Below are 22095 nucleotides of genomic sequence, written 5' to 3' on the forward strand. Positions count from 1 at the left end.
GGTGTGCCGTGAGAAGCCCAGCCAGAACTTGGGAGCTCACAGCCAATGAGGGGTCCAGGCAGAGGAGAGGAGGCCCAGACCAGAAGCAGACCTGGCCAGACGGATACCAGCGAGTGCTGAGAAGAAAGGGGAGGATGGTGTGACTGTTAGTGAGTGGGGTGGGGACAGCTGGTGAGGGGGCATGAGGTGGGAAGGGACAAGCAAAGGATCTGAGCTGATGGCTCTGAACAAGCAGAGGATCCACTGAGGTTTGTGAGCTGAGGGCGGGGCAGTGGAAGGGGCCTCAGCTGAGACCCACTGGAAAGGTGGGAAATTGAAGCTCAGGAGCACAGCAGTGCTCCCAGACTCTGGTGCTAGCATGCACCACCCCTGCCGGCTCCAGGGTCCTGCTTAGTGGCTCCTTGGGACCCCTACCTCTGCCCCAGTATACCTACCTTTGAGGACAGGAGCTGGCATGGTACTCTGAAGCAGCATGGTGTCCTGCAGAGTTAAACAGGGGTCAGGGCCCAGGGCGGGCAGAGGCAGTACCAGGACCCACCTTCATACCTGGGTCCTGCAGAGTGAACTCCAGCCCCAGCCCCCTAGCCTCCGTATCCATGGGGCTGAAGTCAAAGACTCCCCGTGTCCCATAGCCAAGAGGGCCTCGTGCCCACAGGTCCCCTCCGCCTGCACTGGGTTCAGCCTCAAGGAACCTGGACCCTGCTTTGACTCTGCCTCTCCCTCTCTGGTGACTGAGCCCCCTTCTCTCTGGGCCTTAGTTTCTCTGTATGTACAGTGGGGGGCGGGGAACAGGCTGGATGGTGTCCAGCGGCCCACCAACTCTAACAGCCTGTCCTTCGGGTGACAGTTCCAATACCAGGCTCTTATCTGCCAGGACAAATATTTGGAAAGTATGATGAAAGGCCTGGGGGAGAAGGCGGGGGTAAGCCAGAACGCAGAGAACTCCCACAGCTCCACAGGCACAACAGGAAGTGGAGGCGGCTGTGGGAAGGGAAGCGGGGGAGTCAGGGCTGTGGAATGTGGGGGGCACCCCCACGCCTGACCCCCTTTACTCAGCCCTGAGCTGCATAGGGAGGCCCAGGGAAGAGGGGCCAGAAGCTGGGCCCAGGGGAGGCCCCACTGCACAGCAAGCCTTGGAATGTCCTTGGAGACTACTAAATCCAAGCCCCCTACCCTCACCCCCAAATACCCAGATGGGGAAATTAAGGCTCTGAGAGGAAGTTTGTTTGAGGTCACACAGCAGAGCTTGTCTGAGAGAGAGACAGAGAGACGTGAACTGATAGAGGTAGTGAGAGACAGACATAGAGAGACGGAGAGAGAGGAAACAGTGATGGAGGCAGACAGAGATAGAAGCAGGGACACTGAAAGACAGACTGAATTGGGTGAGTGTTTGTTCTGTCCCTGCTTGTGGTCCCCCATCCAAGGATTCCAAAGAACTACCGATAGCCAGGCTTCAGGGATCGGCCTGCAGCATGGACAGGAAGGAGACCAGAAGTGGGTGGGAGTCACAGAGCAAGAAATGTGGGAAGCAGCCATGTGACCAGGCAACAAGGAGCCTGCCAGGGCTGTGGGTCTGCTGACTTGCCTGAGTGGCTGCCCAGCCTGGCCTGCTCCTCAGGCCACACCCCGGTCACCCCACTGCACCCCCCACTCACCCCTTTTAGTTTCCAGTCCAAGGCTGAGGTCCGAGTCTGAGCCCCCGCAGGGCTACCTTCTGTGCCATCACTATCTCTGTGGCCTCAGTCTCCAGCTCTCAAAAATGGAATGATGCTGAGTGTATTACTTATAACGCTGCAGTCATACATTAGTGGTGGGGCAGAGGCGAGGCTCCTGGCCTGTGGGCCCCCAGTCGAGGCTCTGCCCAGCATCCCAGTAAGCTCTCCTGTCCTTCTCCCCACTCCTCCAGACCAACCTGCCTGAGATTCCCCTCATTTCCCCCCTCTCCCAATTGCTCTAGACTGAAAACGCAGCCCTTCTGATGCCCCCTCCTGCCCCAGCCCCTCCAGCTGGATGCCAGGCTTCCTCCCTCAGGAGGAAACAGTGCCATGGTGGAGCCAAGAACCCCCACAGAGGCCCATCTGACCCTCGGTGGGTGCCCCTCTGACTCCCCCTTTCCTGCCAGAGATCTCAGCCAAAGAAAATCATTAGCAGCCGAGGCTGGGGGAGGGGGGTCATTTCAGCCTCCCTGCTCCTCCCCTCCCAGCCTCCCTGGCTGGCCACACTGTTTATTATTCTAAAGGAGGAATTTGGTCGGCTGGCCTGGAGATGGGAGGTCACAGCAACTGGGGCTGGCCTGGCTTTGGAAGGCTGGGCCCCAGTGGGTTGCCCCCCACAGCTCCACAGCAGCCCCTGACCCTGCTGGGCTGGGGACGGGTTAGACTCTCTGAGACTCTCAGCTGGGTCTTCTTGAACAGGTAGCAGAGGCCTAGAGATGGACAGAATCATGGCCGAATCACACAGCAAAAAGAATGGGGCTATGGGAAGGGGATAGGCGGGGCAAAGGAGCTGAGGGACAGTGTAGCCGATGCCCTCAGGAGAGTATAGAGACCTCAGGGATCTGGGACTGGCTTCTCTCTTTATGAAATGAGCTTTTTGGCTCTGGTCACAAGTGGCCTCAGACCCACCATGAGACTGAGTAAGTCTCCAGTCCTTTCTGGGACTTTGTTTCCCCATAGGGGAAGCAAAGGTTTGGATGGGACATCTCAAAGAGCCATCCCTGTTCTGAAACTGCCAGGAGAAGGTTCTAGTCACTGTTATTCCTGCTGGAGTGGTTTGGGGAGGTGGAGGCTGATGAGAAGGAGGGGGCTGCATTCCTGAGGCTGGAGTCATGGGAGAATCCATAACCCATCTCTACATGGATTGAATTTCCCCAACCATTCCATCATAGACTTGCTGTGTGGAGTGTAATGAGTTGTTTCCCTCCGTTTTTCGGTGACTTTCAGACAAATAAACTGATGATATGGAAATCCAGGACGTAGCAGGGGAAGAGTGGCGTGGAAACAGGCCACAGGACTGGGAAGGACCAGAGTGTGGACGGGGCACCAAGGCCTGACCTCCTGGGCCATGCTGGATGAGTCGCTGACACCCCTAGCTGTCTACCCGATGCCCTGTGGATCTCTTTGGGCTTGCCAGATGCTGCCATGGGGCCCACGCAGCTCATTTGGGGGGGGGGGGCTTGCTTGTGACAACTTCCCTTCTTCAAGGGGGGGGGGGCTGTGCTCCAAGGAGGAGCCACCTGGGACAAGGTGAGTGTCACAGTCAGGGAACAGGCACCCCTGTACCTGCCCACTCTCCTACTTGTGGGGGCCCCTGAAAGAGAAAGGAAGGGCACCCTTGGGGATTCCCCCTTTGCCCATGAGAAGAATACTGTGTGCCAGGAAGCCCTCGTCATTCCTCCTATTTTGGCAAGGTTGGGGGAACAGAGGTCCGAAGATGGGGTAATTATTCAGCTCATCACAGCGAATCAGAGGTACCCCCTTGGGAGAGCAGACTGAGGATGCCACGTCCAGGGGTGCACGTGTGCTTGGGGAGTCTTTCTCAGAGCCCCAGCCTTCCCTCCTTCCAGCACATACAAGTTTCCACTCCTTTCCCACCGCCTTAATCTAAATAAATCCAATCCATCTTGGCCACATCCGCCGGCGGCAGCTTCCCTCCCTCGGGGTCCTGAGGCTCCCACGACACAGGCAGGCCAGGGAGGGGGGCCTGCACACGGTTAGCACGTGCGCACACAGCACAGACTCCTGCCTACGCGCTCGCTCACACACTCCTCTGAAACACATCCATGAGCAGGAGGCCATATGTGGGCCCGGCCCTCATGCAGGCACTCAACGTGTGCGTGCCCACACAAAACACACATGGACGCAGCTCTCACTGTGCCCAGCACATGGACGCGCAGCAGCCTGCCGCCTGGGAGCTCTCCACGTGCCCATAGGAGGTGCACATGTGTGTGGCAAATCACGTGGACCCAGGACAAAGCCGTATGCCCACACAGCATGTGCACACAGGAACCCAAAGTCCCCTGCACACCCATCCGTATGCATCCCAGACAGGCCACAAAGCCAGCGTGGGACGTGCATTTGCTGTACCCGGTGCTATTCGAACAGGTTCACATGGATTGACTCACTTGCTCAGCGGCCAACTCCATGAGGTAGATACAATCAATTCCCATTTTAGATGGGAAAACTGAGGCAGAGAACACTTGAGGAAATGGCCCAGGAACAGAGCAGAGATTGAACCGAGATAGAGTGCTCTGCTGCCACTTCTCTGTTTACTTGGGTTGAGCTGGGGAGAGGGCAGTGGAGACTGATAGACACAGATGGGTTTGAGGTTCATCTAGCTGAGAACGCCAGGTCCTAGAGATCAGATGCTGCGGGGCTGAAGAGAGCAGTATCGTCAATGAGCCCCACCCCTATTTCTGGCTTGGTGTGTGTTTGCTGGGGACAATGCCATTTTGTGAGATGAGAATGAGGGGGAGCGACAGGATTAAGAGCTGCCACTGAGCTTGTTTAGACTGTGGAGGAGCTGTAGGCACCTGAGGGGGTCGAGGGACACTCAGTCTGGAGGCAGAGAATAGGCTGGGCAGAAACAGCAGCGAGATGGGGATGGGAGGAAGCCCTGCTGCAAAGGGAGTGGGGTGCTGGGCCAGGCGATCTCAGTCTTGGTCTGGAGCCAGGGATGCTCTGAATAAACAAGATGCCAGAGGGAGGAGGAGGCCTGGCCATGGGTCTCGGGGTTAGTCTTGGAATGTCAGAGCTCCACGTCCCTCAGGGATACTCTACCTGATCTAACCCCCTTCCTCTGCCCCTTGTACAGATGAGGAAGCTGAGCCTTAGAGAAGGACAGGGACAGGTCCCAGTATTTTGGCTTAGGCAAGCTGGGCTCGGGTGGCCATTGGGGAGCTGAAGCTCACCTGACTGGGCAGCCCTCGCCTCCAGCCCTGCCTCAGATGGCGTCTGGTGGCTCAAGGCCCCAGGGTTCAGAGGACAGCTGCTGCCCCCTCCCTCCCCTCAGGACACCCCACCCCTGCCCTGCTGTACATAGACCTTTACATCAAAGTTACTTTCCTTGCACTGTCCCAGCCAGGCAGGAATTGGAGACTGAGTCTCAGAGGAGTGACTTGCTAATTTGCTGGCAGAAATGGGACACAGACTCAGTTCTCCTGACTGGCAGGCTAGTCTTGTCTCCTCCACAGTAGGGGTACTTCACAGACCCCGGGACAAACTTCAGGAGACAGATCCCTGGCTGGGAGTAAGGGGACATGGGTTCTAGTCTCTGCTCTGTCACCCACCGCTAGTGCATTCCGGCGCCTCTCTGAGCCTCAGTTTCCCCATCTGTACATGGGGTGGGCAGAGCTATCCCGGAACCACTTCCAGGGCTAACATGCTGTGGCTCTCAGGACTGTTCTGGAAGGCAGCTGTGTGGAGTTGGAATGCTGGAGTGGGGGTGGGGTGCTGGGGAGGGGCCCTAGCCAGGATGTCATGACTCAGCTGGGAGAAGGCAGCAGGCTCCAGGCCTAGCAGTGTGTGGGGGCAAGAGGCATCTGGAGCCAGAGCTGGGAGAGGACGCGAGTGATGGCGGCAGAGGCTGGACGTCGCAGGGAGTGTGGCCTCTGTGGCCTTGCCCCAAGTGGGCTGACATGTAGATGTGGTCTTGCAGCATGGGAGCCAGGTAGGAGAGCAGGGTCCACTGAGCAGGGGCCAGTTACAGATGGGCTGCAGAAACCTGGGAAGAGGCTGGGGATGTGGGGCTCCCACCTGTGCCCCTCAGTCCTAGACCCCACATCTATCTGTTGGGGAAGGCTCCCAGCATTCCACCTCGACACAGTGAATCTCCCCACCAATCGCAGAATCACACTGAGGCCAGAGAGGGAGCGCAACTTGGCCCAAAGCACACAGTGATGCAGCTTGATCTCCCAGGCCTGACTCTGCCATGTGCTTCTAGATCCACAGGCCCTTCATGTTTTCCAGGCATCTGCGAGGTCCCCCAAACAAAGTCGCAGAGGATGACTCTGTGGGGGCCTGGCACGGGCTCCAGCTGTTCTGGAAATCCAGGTGAGTAGGACAGCGCTAGTTCCGTGGACCATCATTCTGACCCCCCTCCCCCTGCCCCTCCAGCACAAGCTTGGTTCCTCTGGCTGCCCCACTCACCACCTCCTCCTGTCTCCTCACCTCTCATCTGTCCCCTCCCACCTGTTCTCACACCCCAACCTTTCTGAAGTCCCTATCCGGCCGTGTCCTCCCCTGGCACCTCCACGGCTCGCTCTCACTCCTGGGTTCAGTAGTTCCCCTTAGTCATCGTCTTGCTTTCCATGGTTTGTTACCCACAGTCCGAAAATATTAACTGGAAAATTCCAAAAATAAACAATTCCTAAGTTTTAAATTATGCGCCATTCTGAGTAGTGTGATGAAGTTTGGCACAGTCCCCCTGCGTCCCACCCAGTGCCTTTACCTGTCCTTAGTCACTTAGTAGATGTCTCAGTTAGCAGAGAGACCCCCGTCATAGAACTTCTATTTCAGCCTATTAGTATCGTTGTTCTAGTTTACGTTCACTGCTCGTTGTTCATCTCTTACTGTGCCTAACTTCCACGTTAGACTTTAACGTAGGTATGTATGTATAGGAAAAGACAGGAGGTATAGGGTTCAGTACGATCTGCAGTTTCAGGCATCCACTTGGACGCTCGGAACTCATCCCCCTAAGAGAGGGGGGGCTACTGTAGAGGCGGGCCTCTTAGCCCAGCCTTTACGAACCTTCATGCGCTGGCCCTGCAGACAGCTCATCATGACTGCGGGAGGAAGGTTGCTGCCCTCCCAGTTCCCTAGGGCCCAGATGAGGCCCCTACACTCGTCACTCACTCTGTGCTCCTCTCCCCAGGAGGCCTCCCCAGGGACACAATGGAAAGAAATGACCTATTTTCTGGAAGTTCAAAATAAAATGAAACATCTGTCTGGATTGGAGCCAGGTTGATAAAGAACGGATTGATTCCCCCAGCGTGAGCCCCCCCTCTTGCCGCACACCCCCTCACCCACCAGAGTGTGATCGCTTGGGGGTAGGGGAGACTTGCAAGCCCAGCTACTTGGAACAGTTCGTGGGAAAGCACTCAGTGTGTGCCTCACGGCCACTGGGGGCCCAGAGGAGGGGGCCTGGGTCCCCACACAGGCTGGGAACCAGTCTGAGAAGAAGGTCAGTGAGGGAGGGAGGCCAGCTGCATGCCCCTGTTCAGCCGCCTGCCGAGCAAGCACTTCCTGCCTCCTCAGGCGCCTCGCTGGCCTCCCTGCTCGTCCCCACCATCACTCTCCAGGCCATACGGCCTAGCTATGCCCAGGCCCAGTGGATCCCTGGACCAGAGTCCTCTGGATCCCATCTGGGCCCTCCACAGCCCTTTCAAAACAGAACAAGGACTTAGAAGGCATTCAAAATAACCACACGAATAATAATAGCTGCCTGTGATTGAATTTATGTCACCCACAGCCTGGGCTAAGCCCTTTATGTGAATGATCTCAGAGCAATTCATGAAGGCAGTGTTGCTTCTCCATTTTACAGATGAGGAAAGTGGGGCACAGAGAGGTTAAATACTTTGCCCAAGGTCACGGAGTTTCCCAGTGATAGAGCCAGTGCTCAATCCTGGGCAGACTGACCCCAGAGCACACCGGCTTAACAACCAGGTGACAACCTCTGTACGGCAGGAGGCAAAGGTGACAGGCCGGCGCCTGGCGCACATTACAAGCTCAATACGCTAGTCTCCAGACTTATTCTTTCACCGTTTCCTGACCTCTCCTTTCAGTCGATGTTCTCTTTCCTTTTAGTTGGGTGAACCTGAAGCTGTCAGAACAAGGGGGGAGCCAGTCACACCATCTTTCATAGAGTCCTACGATCCCAGGGAGATGCTCTCTATTCACATCTCCCCCACCCTCTCTGTAGGCAAAGGGGTTGTCCAGCCTTCAACTGTACACCTCCCATGACACACATTTCACTACGTCACCTGCAGCCCGTTCCATTCTTGGCCAGCTCAGGATCCTCAGAGATTAGGCTATTTGAAAATTTTTATTACATTGAGTGTCGTCTGTTTCATTTTATGCTCTACTCATTGGCCTTGCTGCTTTCTACCAACCACACCCCCCCTTCATCCCCAACCCAGGACATCTTTCTTCTCATTCATTATACTGATGTCCCACAATCAGACAAATAAAAGCCCCTACTAATTTGGAACTAGGCACTCTGCAAACTAGGGGGTTTTGTTGTATTTTTCACAACAGTCCTGTGAGGTAGGCACAATCATTATTCCCATTTCACAGAGGAAGAAACTGAGTCTCAGACAGGTTTAGTAACTTGCCCAAGGTCACACAGCAATAAGCAATGGAGTTGGGATGAGAACTCTGGCCTGTCTCACTCCAAAGCTGTGTTCTTAACCACCATGCTACACTGTTTGTCTCCTGTCCAGAAGCAGGTCTGTTCGCAGAGAAACACTCCCACGTGGGTTCACCCTAATGGGGTCCATACAGAATTCAGCCTGTCTGGGATGGAAGGATCCTCAGAGGTCAGAGTCTTCTCCCTCTCCTCACTGTGGTGCAGACTGACCAATGGACCTGCCCCAGGTCACCCAGAAATTTGAAAATCAAGTTAGGAATCTAACTCAGAAGCTTTCTGTAACTTCACTGCAGAGCCTGAGGATTAGCACATAGGTTGAGGAGAGGAGTCTGACAGGAGCAGTGCCCAAGCAGAGGCTCTGGCCTACCTTGAGGCCTGTCCCAAGGGCCTCTGAGATGGAATATCCAGAGAGTCGGGCTAAGTGTGTGGCCAGCTATGCCACAGGCCTGCTGTGCTCAGGGGCCAGGCCTTCCCCCAGCTGGGGCCCCAGCAACCCCTTCCACTGTTCACAGAGGGCCTGGGCCTCTGCAGCTACAGAGTTCCAGGCCTCCACCATCCCTCTACTGCCCTGCCTCACACCCCACCCCCCAGAGCCTCATCTCCGGCGGTGCCATGGCAACGGAGAGAGCCAGGCCCTGGCAGCCAAAGGAGCCCCTGAGAGGGGTCCCAGGCTGAGGCTGGGGAGGGGGGGTGCAGCAGGCGCAGACAAGCAAACCTTCTGTTCCCCGGGCTGCTGCCAGCCCCACATCAGCCCTCGGCCGGGGTGGGGGCTGCAAATAGAATGGATTCTCAGAGCCAAGTGGGCAGGGGCAGGCAGGCCTAGGGCCGTTGGTACTGACCCACCAGCACACCGCCTCCCCCCACCAGCCCAGAGCCTGTAAACCGGGCCGGGGTAGCTAGCTATTAATTGGTGCCAATTATGGAACATTGAGATTCCCCTCAGAGCCCTCCTGGGCAGCAGAGCTGGAGGAGAGAAAACTCCCGTGTTTCATTTCCCTCTTGCTTTCTCAGCATCTGCTCCTGCAGCTCGTTCTTCAGTCATTCACCCCCAATTCTCCCATTTACTGTTACTCAGACTCTCTGTACCTTGGTTTTCCCATCTCATCAAGGCCTTCAAGCGAGTTAATACAAGGAAAATGCTTAGAGTAGGGCCTGGCACCCAGCCCTCTGCAAAGTCAGTTGTCACGTTATTAGTTTTCATTCACTCACGGGAGAGTAACTCATTCACTCACTTACTCACTTGGCCCTGAGTGTACAGCCGAGACCCTGCTAGGCTAGGCTTGTCAGCAGAGAGATGCGCGTGATAAATGAAATGGCGGGAAAGGCCTTCCCCAAAGGTGATTGGTGTCATTAGCAGGCTCAGCTGGGGTGGGGGCAGGGTGTCCTAGAATATTCAGGGATTTTAGAGGCCACCCAGACCAGAAACCAAGTCCAATGACCCCCAGTGCACCGTCTGTCAACAAGGTCTTTCCTGTACCTTTGTCTTAGGCCCTTGATTTGATTTCCCACAAATGAGAAAACACACCTAACAATTTTGGGGGATGTCTCCAAGTTCCTAATAAGGGATTCGGCTTAAAATAGGTGCTCAATAGATGCTTACACAGCTTGAGAACTCCAATGGCTGTGTAGGGTCAGCTCTTCTGGTCCTCAGGCTTGGGGCCTCCGCTGCCCCCTCCTGACTCAGAAGTCACTAGGCTGGGGAACTGGGATGTCTGGTGATGGTGACCCTTTTCTTCCAGGGAGGTTATGGGACAGGCTAGTGAGGGAGCAGAACAGACAAATGGAACGCTGATGGCCTCAGGCACACTAAAAGGATGTAATGGACTCATCAATTAAACGTATGTTTAGAAAAACTCTGGGCTGTCAGTAGTAATTCTTCTTCCCCCAAACTCTCCTTTTCAAAGCTGCCAACTTGTGTGTGGCTCCAGAATGGGTGCCTTCCTTTCCTCCTGTTTCCTAATGATGGCGGTGCCACCTGAGGAGAGCCGGGCTCGTCTCACGAAGAGTGCATGGGATCCCGGCCAGGTCCGGGGCAGCTTGAAGCCACTTAATCCAGGTCCAACTATCAATCCTACTCCCTCATAACTGTGTAACCTCTGAGTTTAACTTGCCTGAGTCCCAATTTCCTGGAAAATGTCATAAGAGATCCCCTTTCCCATTGTTGTGAGGGTTAGAGATGATGATAAAATGCACCTGATACATAATAGGTGCTCAGTAAATAGTAACTATTATGATTCTGTGATTATTCCAGTGGGGAGGGGGTGGCCTTGAGCTAGGCCTTCAGGTTTAGTTGGGTTCTTTGGCAGATGATGCCAGGGAAAGGTATTCCATAGGGGCTCTGTGTGAGCAGTTAGAGAAGTGGGAGATATCAAAGCATCTGGCAGAAAGGGCAGAGAGAGAACTGTTAGGCTAGAAATTGGGACTCTTCAGTAGGTGTTGGGCAGGGAAGGAGGGCAAAGGTCATTTGGGGAAAGATTGGGGGTGCTGAATAAGGATTTGGGCTTGCCTGGGAGGTACCAGGAAGCCAATTTTGGGGGATTTGCTAGTGAGGGAGGGGCTAGTTGCTGGCTGGACAGCAATAATGGTACAACTACAAGCAGTATGGGGTGAGGAGGGGGGCCTCCACTAAGGAGAGTGACAGGAACAAATTGGCATTGTGTGGGAGGCCGTGGATTAGAATGAGGCCAGTGGAGGCAGTGAGACCAGTTTCAGGGATAAAATAATCTCAAACCCAGCCTGAACTTCCTGGTAGGGCCAGCTATATAATTTGTGGGGCCAAGTATGAAATGAAAATGCAGGGCCACTTGTTAAAAAAAATTATTAAGGATTTTAAGCATGGGGTCCTCTGTGCACAAGTTGGATGCTCATGAAATCACCCCTGTTCCCTGGACTAAAGGGGAGACCATCCATCCATCCATCCACCAATCTGTTTATCAATCTCTCTGTGCCTGGCAGGGGCTCTCAGGGGCTAATGGCAGAGTTGGATGGAACCTCTGGGGTCATTGAGCTGTTCCCACGCCCCACCCCCACTTCACATAAAAGGAAATTATGGCCAGAATGGAGAAGCAAGGTGACCAATGGCTCCGTGGTCCACAAAACTACCTAGGAGGGTTCCCACCCCTTGTCAGGATGGCATCTCTCCTCTTCAGCCCAAACTCTGCCCTGTGGCCTCACCTTAGGGAGAGCTGAGCCCTGGAAGACAAAGGTAGCTGGTGAAGATCCAGCACACGCAGTGGCATAGAGGAAAGCTCAGGCCTACAGCGGGGTCCTGGGCTCAGGGCTATCTCTCGCGATCTGTACCACCTAAGCTACATCCTCTCCCTCTCTGGGCCTCAGTTTCCCATCCATACAATAAGGAAGTTGAACTGGGTGGCCCCAAAAGTCCTTTCATCTCTGACCTTCAGAAACTGTCTGATCCCTGGCCCTGCTGCCCCCACCTCCCAAGTGAAAACACTTTCCATCACAGGGCGGAGAAGCTGGTATCTCTGGCAGATGAAAGGTTTCTGGCACCTGAGACATCAAATAGCCCTGATCCGAAGTGAGGAGAAGAGAGGGTATTAATGCAGCTAAAGCAATACACTTTGATTTTCAACCTCCTGCACTAGTCTGGGGGTGGAGTGCCCGGAAAGCATCTGGGAAAGGGGTGTCTTGGGGCAAGGGCCTTTTGCCTGAGGGCTCTGGGCCAGCAGTCTTGGGAGGGGTTTGAAGTAGGTTTCTTCTACACTGGCAGCAACACGTGTGTGAGTTCCGTATCCCCTCCTACCAGAGGTGGGGCTCTGCATCCATTCCCTCCCCTCTGGACCCCATCTTTCATCCATCTACCATGGCCAAAACCTAGCTTCCTCTTGAAGTAAGAGTATATGAGGTTCAAAATAGCAGCATTGGAAGGAACCTAAAGAGCCACAGATCCACACCCCCCCCCAACAGCATATCTCCCAACCCTTCTTCCTCAGTATCACAGGAAAACGGGCATATGGGCTCTGGGAACATGCCCTCGGTGCTCCCTGAGAAACTGGGAGCATTAACAGGCTGCTGTAATTGTTAGCGTTCCTCCTTATTATTGCAGGTAACGGGTTTCCATTACTGGCCATCGATCTTGACTGCTTTCTGTAGTGTGTAGAAAAAAGCGTAAGAAAAAAAAATCCTTTCACTGTGAAGTTAAATATGCATGATCCCTGAGTACACAAAAGGGCTTGTGCGGCTGCCAATTTGGGCTGGTATGGCCTGGAATCCTGGAATTGTTTTAGGGCTGGAAGGAGCTCAGAGATCATTTCGTTCAACCTCCTTGGTTTACTGATGGGAAAACTGAGGCCCAGAGAGGGACTAACTTGCCCACAGGCACACAGGATGGGTTCCAGGGTCTCATGATCACCTCTGGAACTCTGAGGGGACCCCATAGCTGAGGCACATTCTCAGAGCTTATGCTGGATCCCCAGGGGTGGCTCGGGCCCCACCCAGCCTCTCCTCAGGGCGCTGGAGTCAGAAACACCCAGGTGCAAGTTCTGGCTCCACCACTTCCTAGCTGTGGGACTTTGGGCAACTGACTTAACCTCTCTGGGCATTTCCTCATTTTTAAAACAGTTTATATCTACTGTGGGAGGTTATTGCGATGATTAAAATAGTTCAGCAAATAGTTAAGCACTTACTGAGTGCCAGGCCTGTTCTAAGTGCTGAGGAATACAGGAATGCAGCAGTGAACTTCGCAGTAATGGACGTAAAGCACAGTGGAAGTGTTCAGACAGGGCTGGCCCCCTGTTATATCATCCTGCACACACTGCTTTCCAGCTGAGGCACTACCAGCTCTGACCCTGGGGAGGCATGACAGGGTGGGGGGGCTGTGGAAAACAGTGGAGGGAGATCTCTCTCCATTCCAAGGGTCCACTGCCCACAGGGTTCTGAACTGTGTGCAAAAAATGGGGGAGGCAGGAGGTGCATTTCAGGGATGTTTGGGGACCCTCTCAATCCTCCCTTCCTCCTCACCACACTCAACAGGCTGAGCAAAATCCCCTCCTTCAGCCCACTGTACCTGGAGGATGGAAGTGAGCCTTTAGAATACACACGTTGGCCAGGACCCTTCCATGGGCATGGTCCTTTATGGGTTGCAGACCAATTTCACAGCCAAGTTGTCCTGTGCAGGAGGCAGGAGAGCAGCGGCCCTCTCTTAGCCAGTGGTGTCTGGTCCTGTCTGTGAAATGCAGGAACTGTGCTAAGCGTCTTACCTACCCTGTTATCTCATGGGACCCACATATCTCCCTGCCGCTCACAGAGCTGGGGGCTGATGCCCAGAGGAACAGAGCAGTAGCCCAGGGTCATACAGTCAGGCAGAGGTCAAATCGGGGGTTAACGCATGGCCAACTGACACTCAGACCTGGTGTTGTTTACCCACGGTGCCCACTGCCTTCCAGATGTGGAGGCAGCCCAGAAAGAACAAGTGGGGGCCTGAGGCTGGCCACACAGTGGATTTGAATTAAGCCAGGGCAAGCGCCAGCTCTCCTGACTCTGAATCCACGGTGCTTTCCGCTGCCCCACATCTGTGGGCAATTACAAGTCTCAACTCTTCTTCCCACAGAGGAGGGAGGGCTGCCTGAGCATGGGTGAGGGGAGGGTGCTGACCAGATGGGTTTCTTCCCGACTCCAGACAGAGCCGGGATTGGTCAGACCCAGGAGCAGGTCGGGGCTGCTGCTGAACCTTCTGCTTCGGACCATGCTGGAGGCAGGAGCAGGCTCTGTGGGAGGATGGAGAGGCGCTCCCCTATGACCAGGCAGACCGGGGCCTAAATACCACCTCTACTGTGTGACCCTGGGAAAGTCACTTAGCTTCACTGAGCCACTGTTCTTTTGTCTGCAAAGCAGGGGGAATCATGCTGATTCCAAAGAGCTGCTGTGGGGATTCAAGGCATGTGAGGTCCCAGGCTCTGCACCTGGCACAGGGTCAGCACTCAGTGACAATGACCAACATGGTCCTCCTGTCCTCGAGTGTCATGGACTCAGGGAGCTCTAGATTGGAGGCAGGGGAGGACTCTTAACTTCAGAAGATCGCGCTAGAGGCCTCTGTGCACCTAGGGATCACAGAGGCAGGCAGGGACACTCTTCCCTGTTTGACATTAAAAAAATGCATTCAGGAAGAACTGCATGATGTTCTGGAAGGGCCTCTGAGGGAAGACAGAAGGCCTGGGTTCTCATCTCACACTTGGGAACAGAAAGTCTTCAGTGAGTCCCTCCTCCCTTTCCCCAGCACATTTTCTCAGCCCCATTGCCCACCTGGGGACACTGGGGACAGAACACAAGAGGGGGAAGCTAGGGGCCTGATCAACCACTGAGGTGCAAACAGAACACAACTAGGAAGAAAGGGCCAAGCAACAAGCCTCCAGCACGAAGGGCACGGCGAGCACTTGGAGAACCTGGGAGGCTGCTTGGAGGAGGTGAAATAGGGAGGATCCTTGAAGGGAAAGTGGATCCCTTGAAGGGAAAGTGAAAATTCCTTCTGGGAATCCTGGGATCTGACCAGAAAGAATAGGACCACAGGACCAAGTGTGGAGTGATGGGGCAAGGAGATCACTACCTCCCCGTGCTTTGCCACTTCCTTCCTGTGTGGTACAGTTTTGTGGCTGCTGTGAGCCTCAGTTTCCCCACCCATAAGGCAGGCGTAAAATCAGTCCCTGCCTCTGGAGTTGCTGGTGAGCGGTATGTGAAATCACACTTACAAAGCTCTCCGCACCATCCTGGCATGCAGTAAGTGTCAATCAGTGGTCGCGCGGTTAGGAGTTTGGGCTTTCTACATGGGAGAGTCACAGAAAGAATCATGGTCCAATTCATGTTTTAGGATAGAGTGGAGAAGGGGCAGCGTCCAGAAGGAAGGAGACATCCAGGAGGCCTGAGCAGCTGCCTGGGACCAGGAGAAAGAACCCAGCAGCCGACCCCCCTTCTTCACAGAGGGGCCCCCAGATCTGATGGCCAGCCGGATCCAAGACCCCCAGCCCTAGTTGCGTGAACATGGCCTGCCAAGTGCCAGCCCCCTCGCCTTTGCACTTTCCCAGCCGCTGGGGGTTTGGAAGGACATCTTAGGAATCTGGAAAATTTGCAAATCCATTTAAATCCCCAGAGGTTGCCTGGCGGCCACTGGCCTAGAGCCAGACAGATTCTTAGGGACAAGGCTTAGGTCCAGGGACAGGGGTTATGGCTCTGAGGTTCCCTGCCCCCTGCTAGATCCCCTTCTGGTGTGCCCTGCTTGCCATCTCCCAATTTCCTTCTCATGCCCCTCCCTGCTCTCCCCATCCCCCACACCCACAGGCACTGCTGTGCTTTGGAGGCCCCCACTCAGCACCCAGAAACTTCTGGGGTTTGTTTGATGAGGGCAGGGGGCAGCAGGGTTGAGGAGGCTGGGGCCACCCTCCCCAGACACAGACTGAGCAGGAGAAAGGAAAAATCTAGTCCCTCCAGCGCTGATGTCCCCCGCCCATAGCCTCCAGCCTCCTCCCATCTGGTTTTGTTAAAAATATTTTCCATTTTTGACCTATCCAAGAAGGCACAGGCTGGAGTTGGGGACAGGACAAGGAGTTGGGGTTCCCCACTCTACAAGCACTTACCTTGCTGCTGATACCTTTTGATGTGCACAAGGTCCCGGGCTCTGGGCTGTCACCCCCTCCAGGAAGTCCTCCTCACTGCCTCTCCCGTTATCAGAGAGTCTTTGCTGGCCCGAAATGGGGGCAACAGCTGGGTAGGAGAGCAGAAAGGACCGTGGTAGTTTCCCGGAGCCTTGGGAGAAGGGAGGATGTGGGGGGCTGCAGGGGTGAGGAGTGGCCTCACGCCCAAGGCATCCTTCGGGAGGAGCAGGGTTGCCAGGAGGGGCCGCCCTGGGTCTGGCTGTCTGTGTCGCTCCGCACAGGCTGCTGCCCTGCAGCGCTGGTCAGAGGGGCCCCAGCTCTTTCCTTCTCGCGTCCTCCTCCTCCTCTCCCACTCCAAGTTGCTCAGAGAGCGATCCTGGGTCCCAGACGGGGAGGGCAGGGACTGCGGGCTGCTGGCAGCCCCCAACGCTCACACCACTGCCGGCTTCCCTGCCCCCCCTACTTTGGGGGAAAGGCTGCAGGGCAGCCTCTGATTGGCCCAGATGAGAGAAGGGGGGCGGTGGGGCGGGGAGGGTGGACGCGTGCGTCTGTTTTCAATTTTAGTTTTTTTCCCTCTCTCTTTCTTTCCCCCCAAGTTTCTTGTTTTTCTTCCTCTTTTCCCTCTGCTTGCTCCCTCCCGTCGCCTGCTCTCTCAGGATGTGAGGGGATGTTTAGAAATTCCACAGCCCACGCCAGACGCTGAGTCACTTTTATTAAAGAGTGCCCCAGCCCCACTCTCCTGATGCCCATCTCAGGTAGCAGCCTCCGCTTACCATGGCACCTGGGAGCAGGTCCCTTCTCTGTGCCTCAGTTTCTCCATCTGTAAGGGGAGGTCTGATCCCTTATACAGTTGATTCAGTACACATTCATTCATTGAACAGCATGTTGAGCACCTACTATGTGCCAGACACTGCAGTGGGTATTGGGATGCAGAGTGAGTGATATACAGTCCCTGACCTCACCAGTGCCCAGGCCGGTGGGAGAGACGACAGTGCACAGGCAGGCACTTGAGGGGAGGCAGGCAGGCATCTGAGAGTGGAGTTAGAGGGTCAGCTAACTGAGGGGAGAGGGAATCAGAGAGGACTTCTGAGAAGAGATGACTTAGAAGAGATGGAAAGACCTTCAGCCACTTCGCAGAAGAAGAAACCAAGGCCCAGCGGTGAACTGGTTCAGAGAGGAAAAGAGACCTGCCCAAGGTCACTAAGCATACTTCAGATTTCCAGACATATCCCTTTCTATCATCTTAAAGCCCCTGGCACCCCAGGAAAGGGTTATTTCCCCATTTTATAGACGAGGAAATTGAAGCCCAGAGGAGTGAAATGAGTTTCCCAAGCTCACACAGCAATGCCAGAACTGGAGCAGAATCGGGTCTCATGTGTGGTACGGTGGAACAGACACAGTGGAAGGACCATATTACAGTATAGACTGGCCCTGCCATCCTGCCTTCTTCCTAGGTTATCCCTTTTCCTGTCTCTTATTCAGTCACTCAACAGGTATTTCCGAGTACCTGTTATGTTCCATTTCTACCCTCCTGCCCTCTCTCCCCACCAGGATCTCCTCCAGGATCCCGGCCAGACCCTCATCCCTCACTCCTCCCATCCTCATGTCCTCAGATCAGAAGGTGTCTCTAGCCACAAACTCCTCGCCCCTACATGCCAAGAAGCATCATTTTAAAAGGACTTAAGAGTGTTGAGTGACCCATGGCTCCCACTACTGTACACACGGGAACCTGAGTCCCAGAGAGGGACAGAAAGGTGTCCCAGGTCACATGGGCAGAGCCTGACTCTTCTCAGGGCTCCTTCCATCCTGCCCTCTGCTCTTCCGTCTTTGCCCTTCTTTGCCTCTATGTTTGCCTTCCCCCGGGCCTTGTTCACAGGGCAGGGGGTTGGCTTGAGCTGGGATTTCGTGCCAACCACAGTAACCTCTCTTGGAGTCATTTCTTAATCTTGTCCTGGGTACTGCACAGCAGAGCATCTGGGCTGGACCACACAGAGGGATAACGGTTCTGAGAAGGCCCCAGAGCAAGGGGTGGGGGCCATGAGAGCCTCCCAAAAGAGGGGCTGGCCCAGCTCGGTAGCAGCAAGGTCATAGGGGAATACGGGGGACTCCAAACCCCGAGGATCAGGCCATGTAGGGATTTCTTGTGCCCAAAACTCCTTTGGTGTTTACACGTCCCTTCCTAGTACTTGCTTTGGTCATTCACCTCCAAAGTCTTGGCCCAACTGCTGGGACTAAGACAGCTCTGTGGCAGCAAGGAGGCACTGCAATCCCTAGTCCTTCCAAAAGCTAGTCTGGGAGTCAGGAGACCCAGCTGTGGACTCGTTGTGTGGCCTTGGATAGGTATTTGTCCTCCCTGAGCCTCAGTTTCCCCATCCCCATCACACATGGGAGGATTCACTGTGCTGGAAGGCCCTTGGAATGCTCTGTCTGCAAGTTCCTTAGAGTTGGACTCTGGCTAGGAAGAGGAGGCTGGTGGGCCCCAGGGCAAGGGGACAGCTGGGGGCCAGAAATGCAGCAGAGGGGAGGGGGCGGCTGGTAGTGGCTCCCCCGGGAAGCTGGCGGCCGCCAGTTTCCGGCCAGCCCAGTCTTCCGGCTGGCCCATCTGGAATCACTTAGCCCCTACTACCATTAACCCTTGGCAGACACCAGTGCTGTTACACCTCCTTTTAGCTGAGATGGGGCTGGGGGGGATGCAGAGCCATGTGGAACACAACAGAGCATTCTCCGAGGGCGGGACAGGTGAGACAGAAGGGTCATGACTGGCTGCAGGTTTGGGAACCAGAGACAGAGCTGGGTTCAAATCCTAGCTTCTGTCGTTCCAAGCTAGGGTGACCTTGGGCAAGTAAGTCATTTAAACTTCTGAGCTTCAGTTTCCTCCTCTGGAAAATGGATAATTGGAGGAATGATTCGTAAGACTGTTGCGATATGTAATGCACTTAAAGGGCTTACTCAGTACAGTGTCTGGAAGTGTATGATTGAAATAGTGGGTTTCCCTCATGCCAGCGGCACCCCATCACTGTGTGCCCCTGGGCTGAGCTCTCCTTCTCTGGACCTCATTTTCCCCTGTGCACTTTGAAGGGGCGGGCAGTGGGCAGTGCAGCAGCACTGCTCTGGCATGGCCAGGAGGAGCCATGAGCAGTCTCCCAGCTGCCCAGATGCCGGGAGCCCAGGCCAGCCTCAAACAATCCTGTCTTGGAGGAGGCTGGGCTGAGAGTGGGTGGGCACGGCGTGGAGTGTGGGAGTGCTCTCTGAGGTAGAGTGGGATATGGTGCAGACGGAGAGGGGTGCTCTGTGCCTTGGGGTCCAGCACTTCCTCCCCACTGTGTAGCGGCACATTCAAGCTGAGCTCTGATGTCTGTAGTTCCGACCCAGTTCTGCCTCTTCCTAGCTGTGGGGCCCTGGACAAATTATATGATCTGAGCTCTCTCAGCCTCAGTGTTTTCAGCTATAAAATGGGGATACATGTGCCTACCTCACGGAGTTGTTGAGAGGCCTGAATAAGTCATGCACAGAAGGCATTTTATACAGGGAATGCAGCAGAGCAAAAAGATCCACAAAAAGTGACGGAGTCTCAGGTATCTCTGGGAGCTGCTGTCATAGCCGTCCTCCATCCGGGCGGGAGGAAAGCTCAGCCAACCCCTCGTTGTACGGCCAGGATGACCGCGGCCCAGTGATGGAAAACGACTGCAAGACCAGGACTGGAACTGAGGTTTTTGTCTAGACTCTCAGGCCCATGCTCTTCCTGAAGAAGGGAACCAGGCTGAACGAAACCACCCCCCAGACCCCCACCCACGCCTGCCAGAGCCGGAAGCCACAGTTCTCAATGGGGCCGGTGTAGGGGGAGAAGGGGTCCTGAAAGGGCGCCTGAGTGGGAGAATTCCCGGTAGGCCGGCTCAGTGCTCACTCAGGCAGGGCCCGCGGCCACCACATCTGGCTCTCCCACGCTCCCGGCACTGCCCCCCCCCCCGGGCTCCCCAGGCTCGGGCCGAGGACGCAGCACACATGTCCCAGGCATCATCAGCACAACCATCTGGGATGTCATGGTCCGAAGAGTCCTAAGAGTGAGTTCATCGTACAGGCATGGACACGGGGTCCGAGAGAACAGAGGGGACTCGCCCAAGGTTAGCAGAGAGAGAAAAGGTAGCAGGACTCCGGACCCCCAGCGCAGTGTCCTTCCACCCTGTACCCCCCGAGCAGGTAGGTCCCTGTACTTGCAGCTGGGGAGCCAGAAGAGGCTCCCCACACAGCGGGAATTGCCCTTCCCCTCCTGGACACCCGGCATAGTGGCTGGTTGTCCAGTTGGGCAGAGGGACTAGTGGCGGGCCTTCAGGCCACATTCCTGCCCTAGATACCTAGGACTGCTCTTACTGGACCGGACTATAGCCACCAAGACCTGACAGGGTCCCAGGAGATAAGAGCTTCGAGACTCTATCTCCCTCGGCCTGTCCCCAGCCTCCAGCTGGCCTCAGCCTCAGCGACCCAGGGAACACAGCCTCAGTGCCCCTTCTGAAACACAGATGGCTCAAGGATCATCAGAATAGCAGGACCCTCAGAAGCCACAAATCTCTCTGCACCAGACACACAGGGTCCCAGAAAAGGCCAGAACCTGCTCAGGGGCACATAGCAAGTCTGGAATGAGGCCTCTGACGCTGACTCTCAGGCCGTCCTGTTCCTGGCACCATTTCTCCATGCAACAGAAGTTCATTGAGCACCTACTATGTGCCCTGCCCTGCTAGAGCTCACAAGCAAACACCAAGGCAACCACAAATTAATAATAACAAATTATGATGTATGATGAAAGGAAAAGAACAATGGGCTGGGTAGATGGGGATTCTTGTTTAGGTAAATTTAAGGCTTCTCTAGGGAAGAAATATTTCTACTGACACCCGAGGTTAAGAGGCCACACACAATGCTGGGACAGGAGCAGTGTTCTAGGTAAAGGAAAGAGCATCTGCAAAAGAGTGGAGGCCAGAAAGAGCTTGGTGTGCTTGAACAGAAAGAAAAGAATGGTTGAAGCCCAGAGAGGGGACATGGTGGGGTACAGGCTGGAGAGGTAGTCAGGGGCCAGGTGTCAGGGCCTGTGGGCCCAAGAGGACTCTGGCTTTTATTCTGAGGGTCAGGAGGGACCACTCCAGCATTTTAAACAGGTGACTAATGATATCAGGTCACTGAGGTGCACTGAGGAGAATGGGCTAACAGGGGCAAGACTCTCCATCTGAGAGTCTACAGGAATGCACCTGACAGGGAGTTGGAACTTCCGTACCCCAGCCCGTGCTTGACCACTGACTCACTGTGTGACTTTCCTTTCCCTCCCTGGATTCTCTATCTCCTGTCAGACACAGTGCTTCTTTGAGTAATTACCTTTTGTCCCCTCTGCTCCCTAAGGGCAGTGTGCAAGTGTGTGGGGTGGAGAAACTGCCTCCCTCCTCCAGGCCTGTTTCCCCACAGGGAGGGGAAGGCCAACCAGCACCTCTGCGGTCATGAGTGAGACCGGGCAGCCAATGAGCCCTCTGGTAGTACCCCGGCAGTGCCAGCAGGTGGCGGCCCCAGCCTCTGGAGGGGCAGGAATTGGAAAGGTGCCTGGAGGGGAGAGAGGTCTGGAAGGTAAAGCCACCTGACCCAAGCACCCACCGGAGAGACTCACATCTGCACCCTGGAATTGGGTAGGGCAGGAATTACCATCTCCACTTCCACCTCAGAAACAGCTCAGAGAGGGAGAGATCCTTGCCCAAGGTCACAGAGTGAGGGTGAAGCGTGGCTGGGACTAGCCTCCAGGCAAAGCCCTTGGGCTACAGTCTAGGTAGGCCTAAGGCTGGCCCCTGTGCCCACCAGCTTCTTTTATGCAAACCACTTCCAACAGACAGCTGAGTCCAGAACCTTTTCTCTACCAGAGCCATAAACCTGATTTAAAAACCAAGCTATCACCAAGATCTTTATGAGCCCATCGTCTGTGCACCCCACCCCACGAGGCCCTGGTGGGGGAGTGTGAGAGCCACCCAAAGGGAGGACTTCCAGAGGGGAGAGGGGCCCACCCAGGGAGCCAGAGGGAAGGAGGGGTCCAATAAACAGCCGCTCCCAGAGATAAGGGTCTGTCAGAGAGGAAGAGGCTGTGACGTGGTGGACGGAG

The 22095-nt window shown here is 55.2% G+C and overlaps 1 protein-coding gene across 5 annotated transcripts in view; it reads right to left on the reverse strand.

The window, feature by feature from the left end:
- Positions 1-16420, reverse strand: part of PDGFRB (platelet derived growth factor receptor beta) — a 36041-nt gene extending 19621 nt beyond the window's left edge. The window contains exons 1-3 of one of the 5 annotated variants that reach the window (XM_081035674.1): positions 15951-16420; positions 13391-13549; positions 435-480 (exon numbers count right to left, since the gene is read on the reverse strand). In XM_081035674.1, the coding sequence (XP_080891800.1) occupies positions 435-474 (40 nt within the window). In that variant the 5' untranslated portion in view covers positions 475-480; positions 13391-13549; positions 15951-16420. Of the gene's footprint in view, positions 1-434; positions 481-1655; positions 1782-13010; positions 13112-13390; positions 13550-15950 lie in introns of those variants that run through there. The other 4 variants (XM_081035675.1, XM_081035677.1, XM_081035676.1 and 1 more) reach the window with 4 other exon arrangements.
- Positions 16421-22095: the final 5675 nt, after the last annotated feature.

The sequence above is a fragment of the Rhinolophus hipposideros genome (assembly GCF_964194185.1).
Source record: "Rhinolophus hipposideros genome assembly, chromosome: 23".
Classification (NCBI taxonomy): Eukaryota; Metazoa; Chordata; class Mammalia; order Chiroptera; family Rhinolophidae; genus Rhinolophus; species Rhinolophus hipposideros.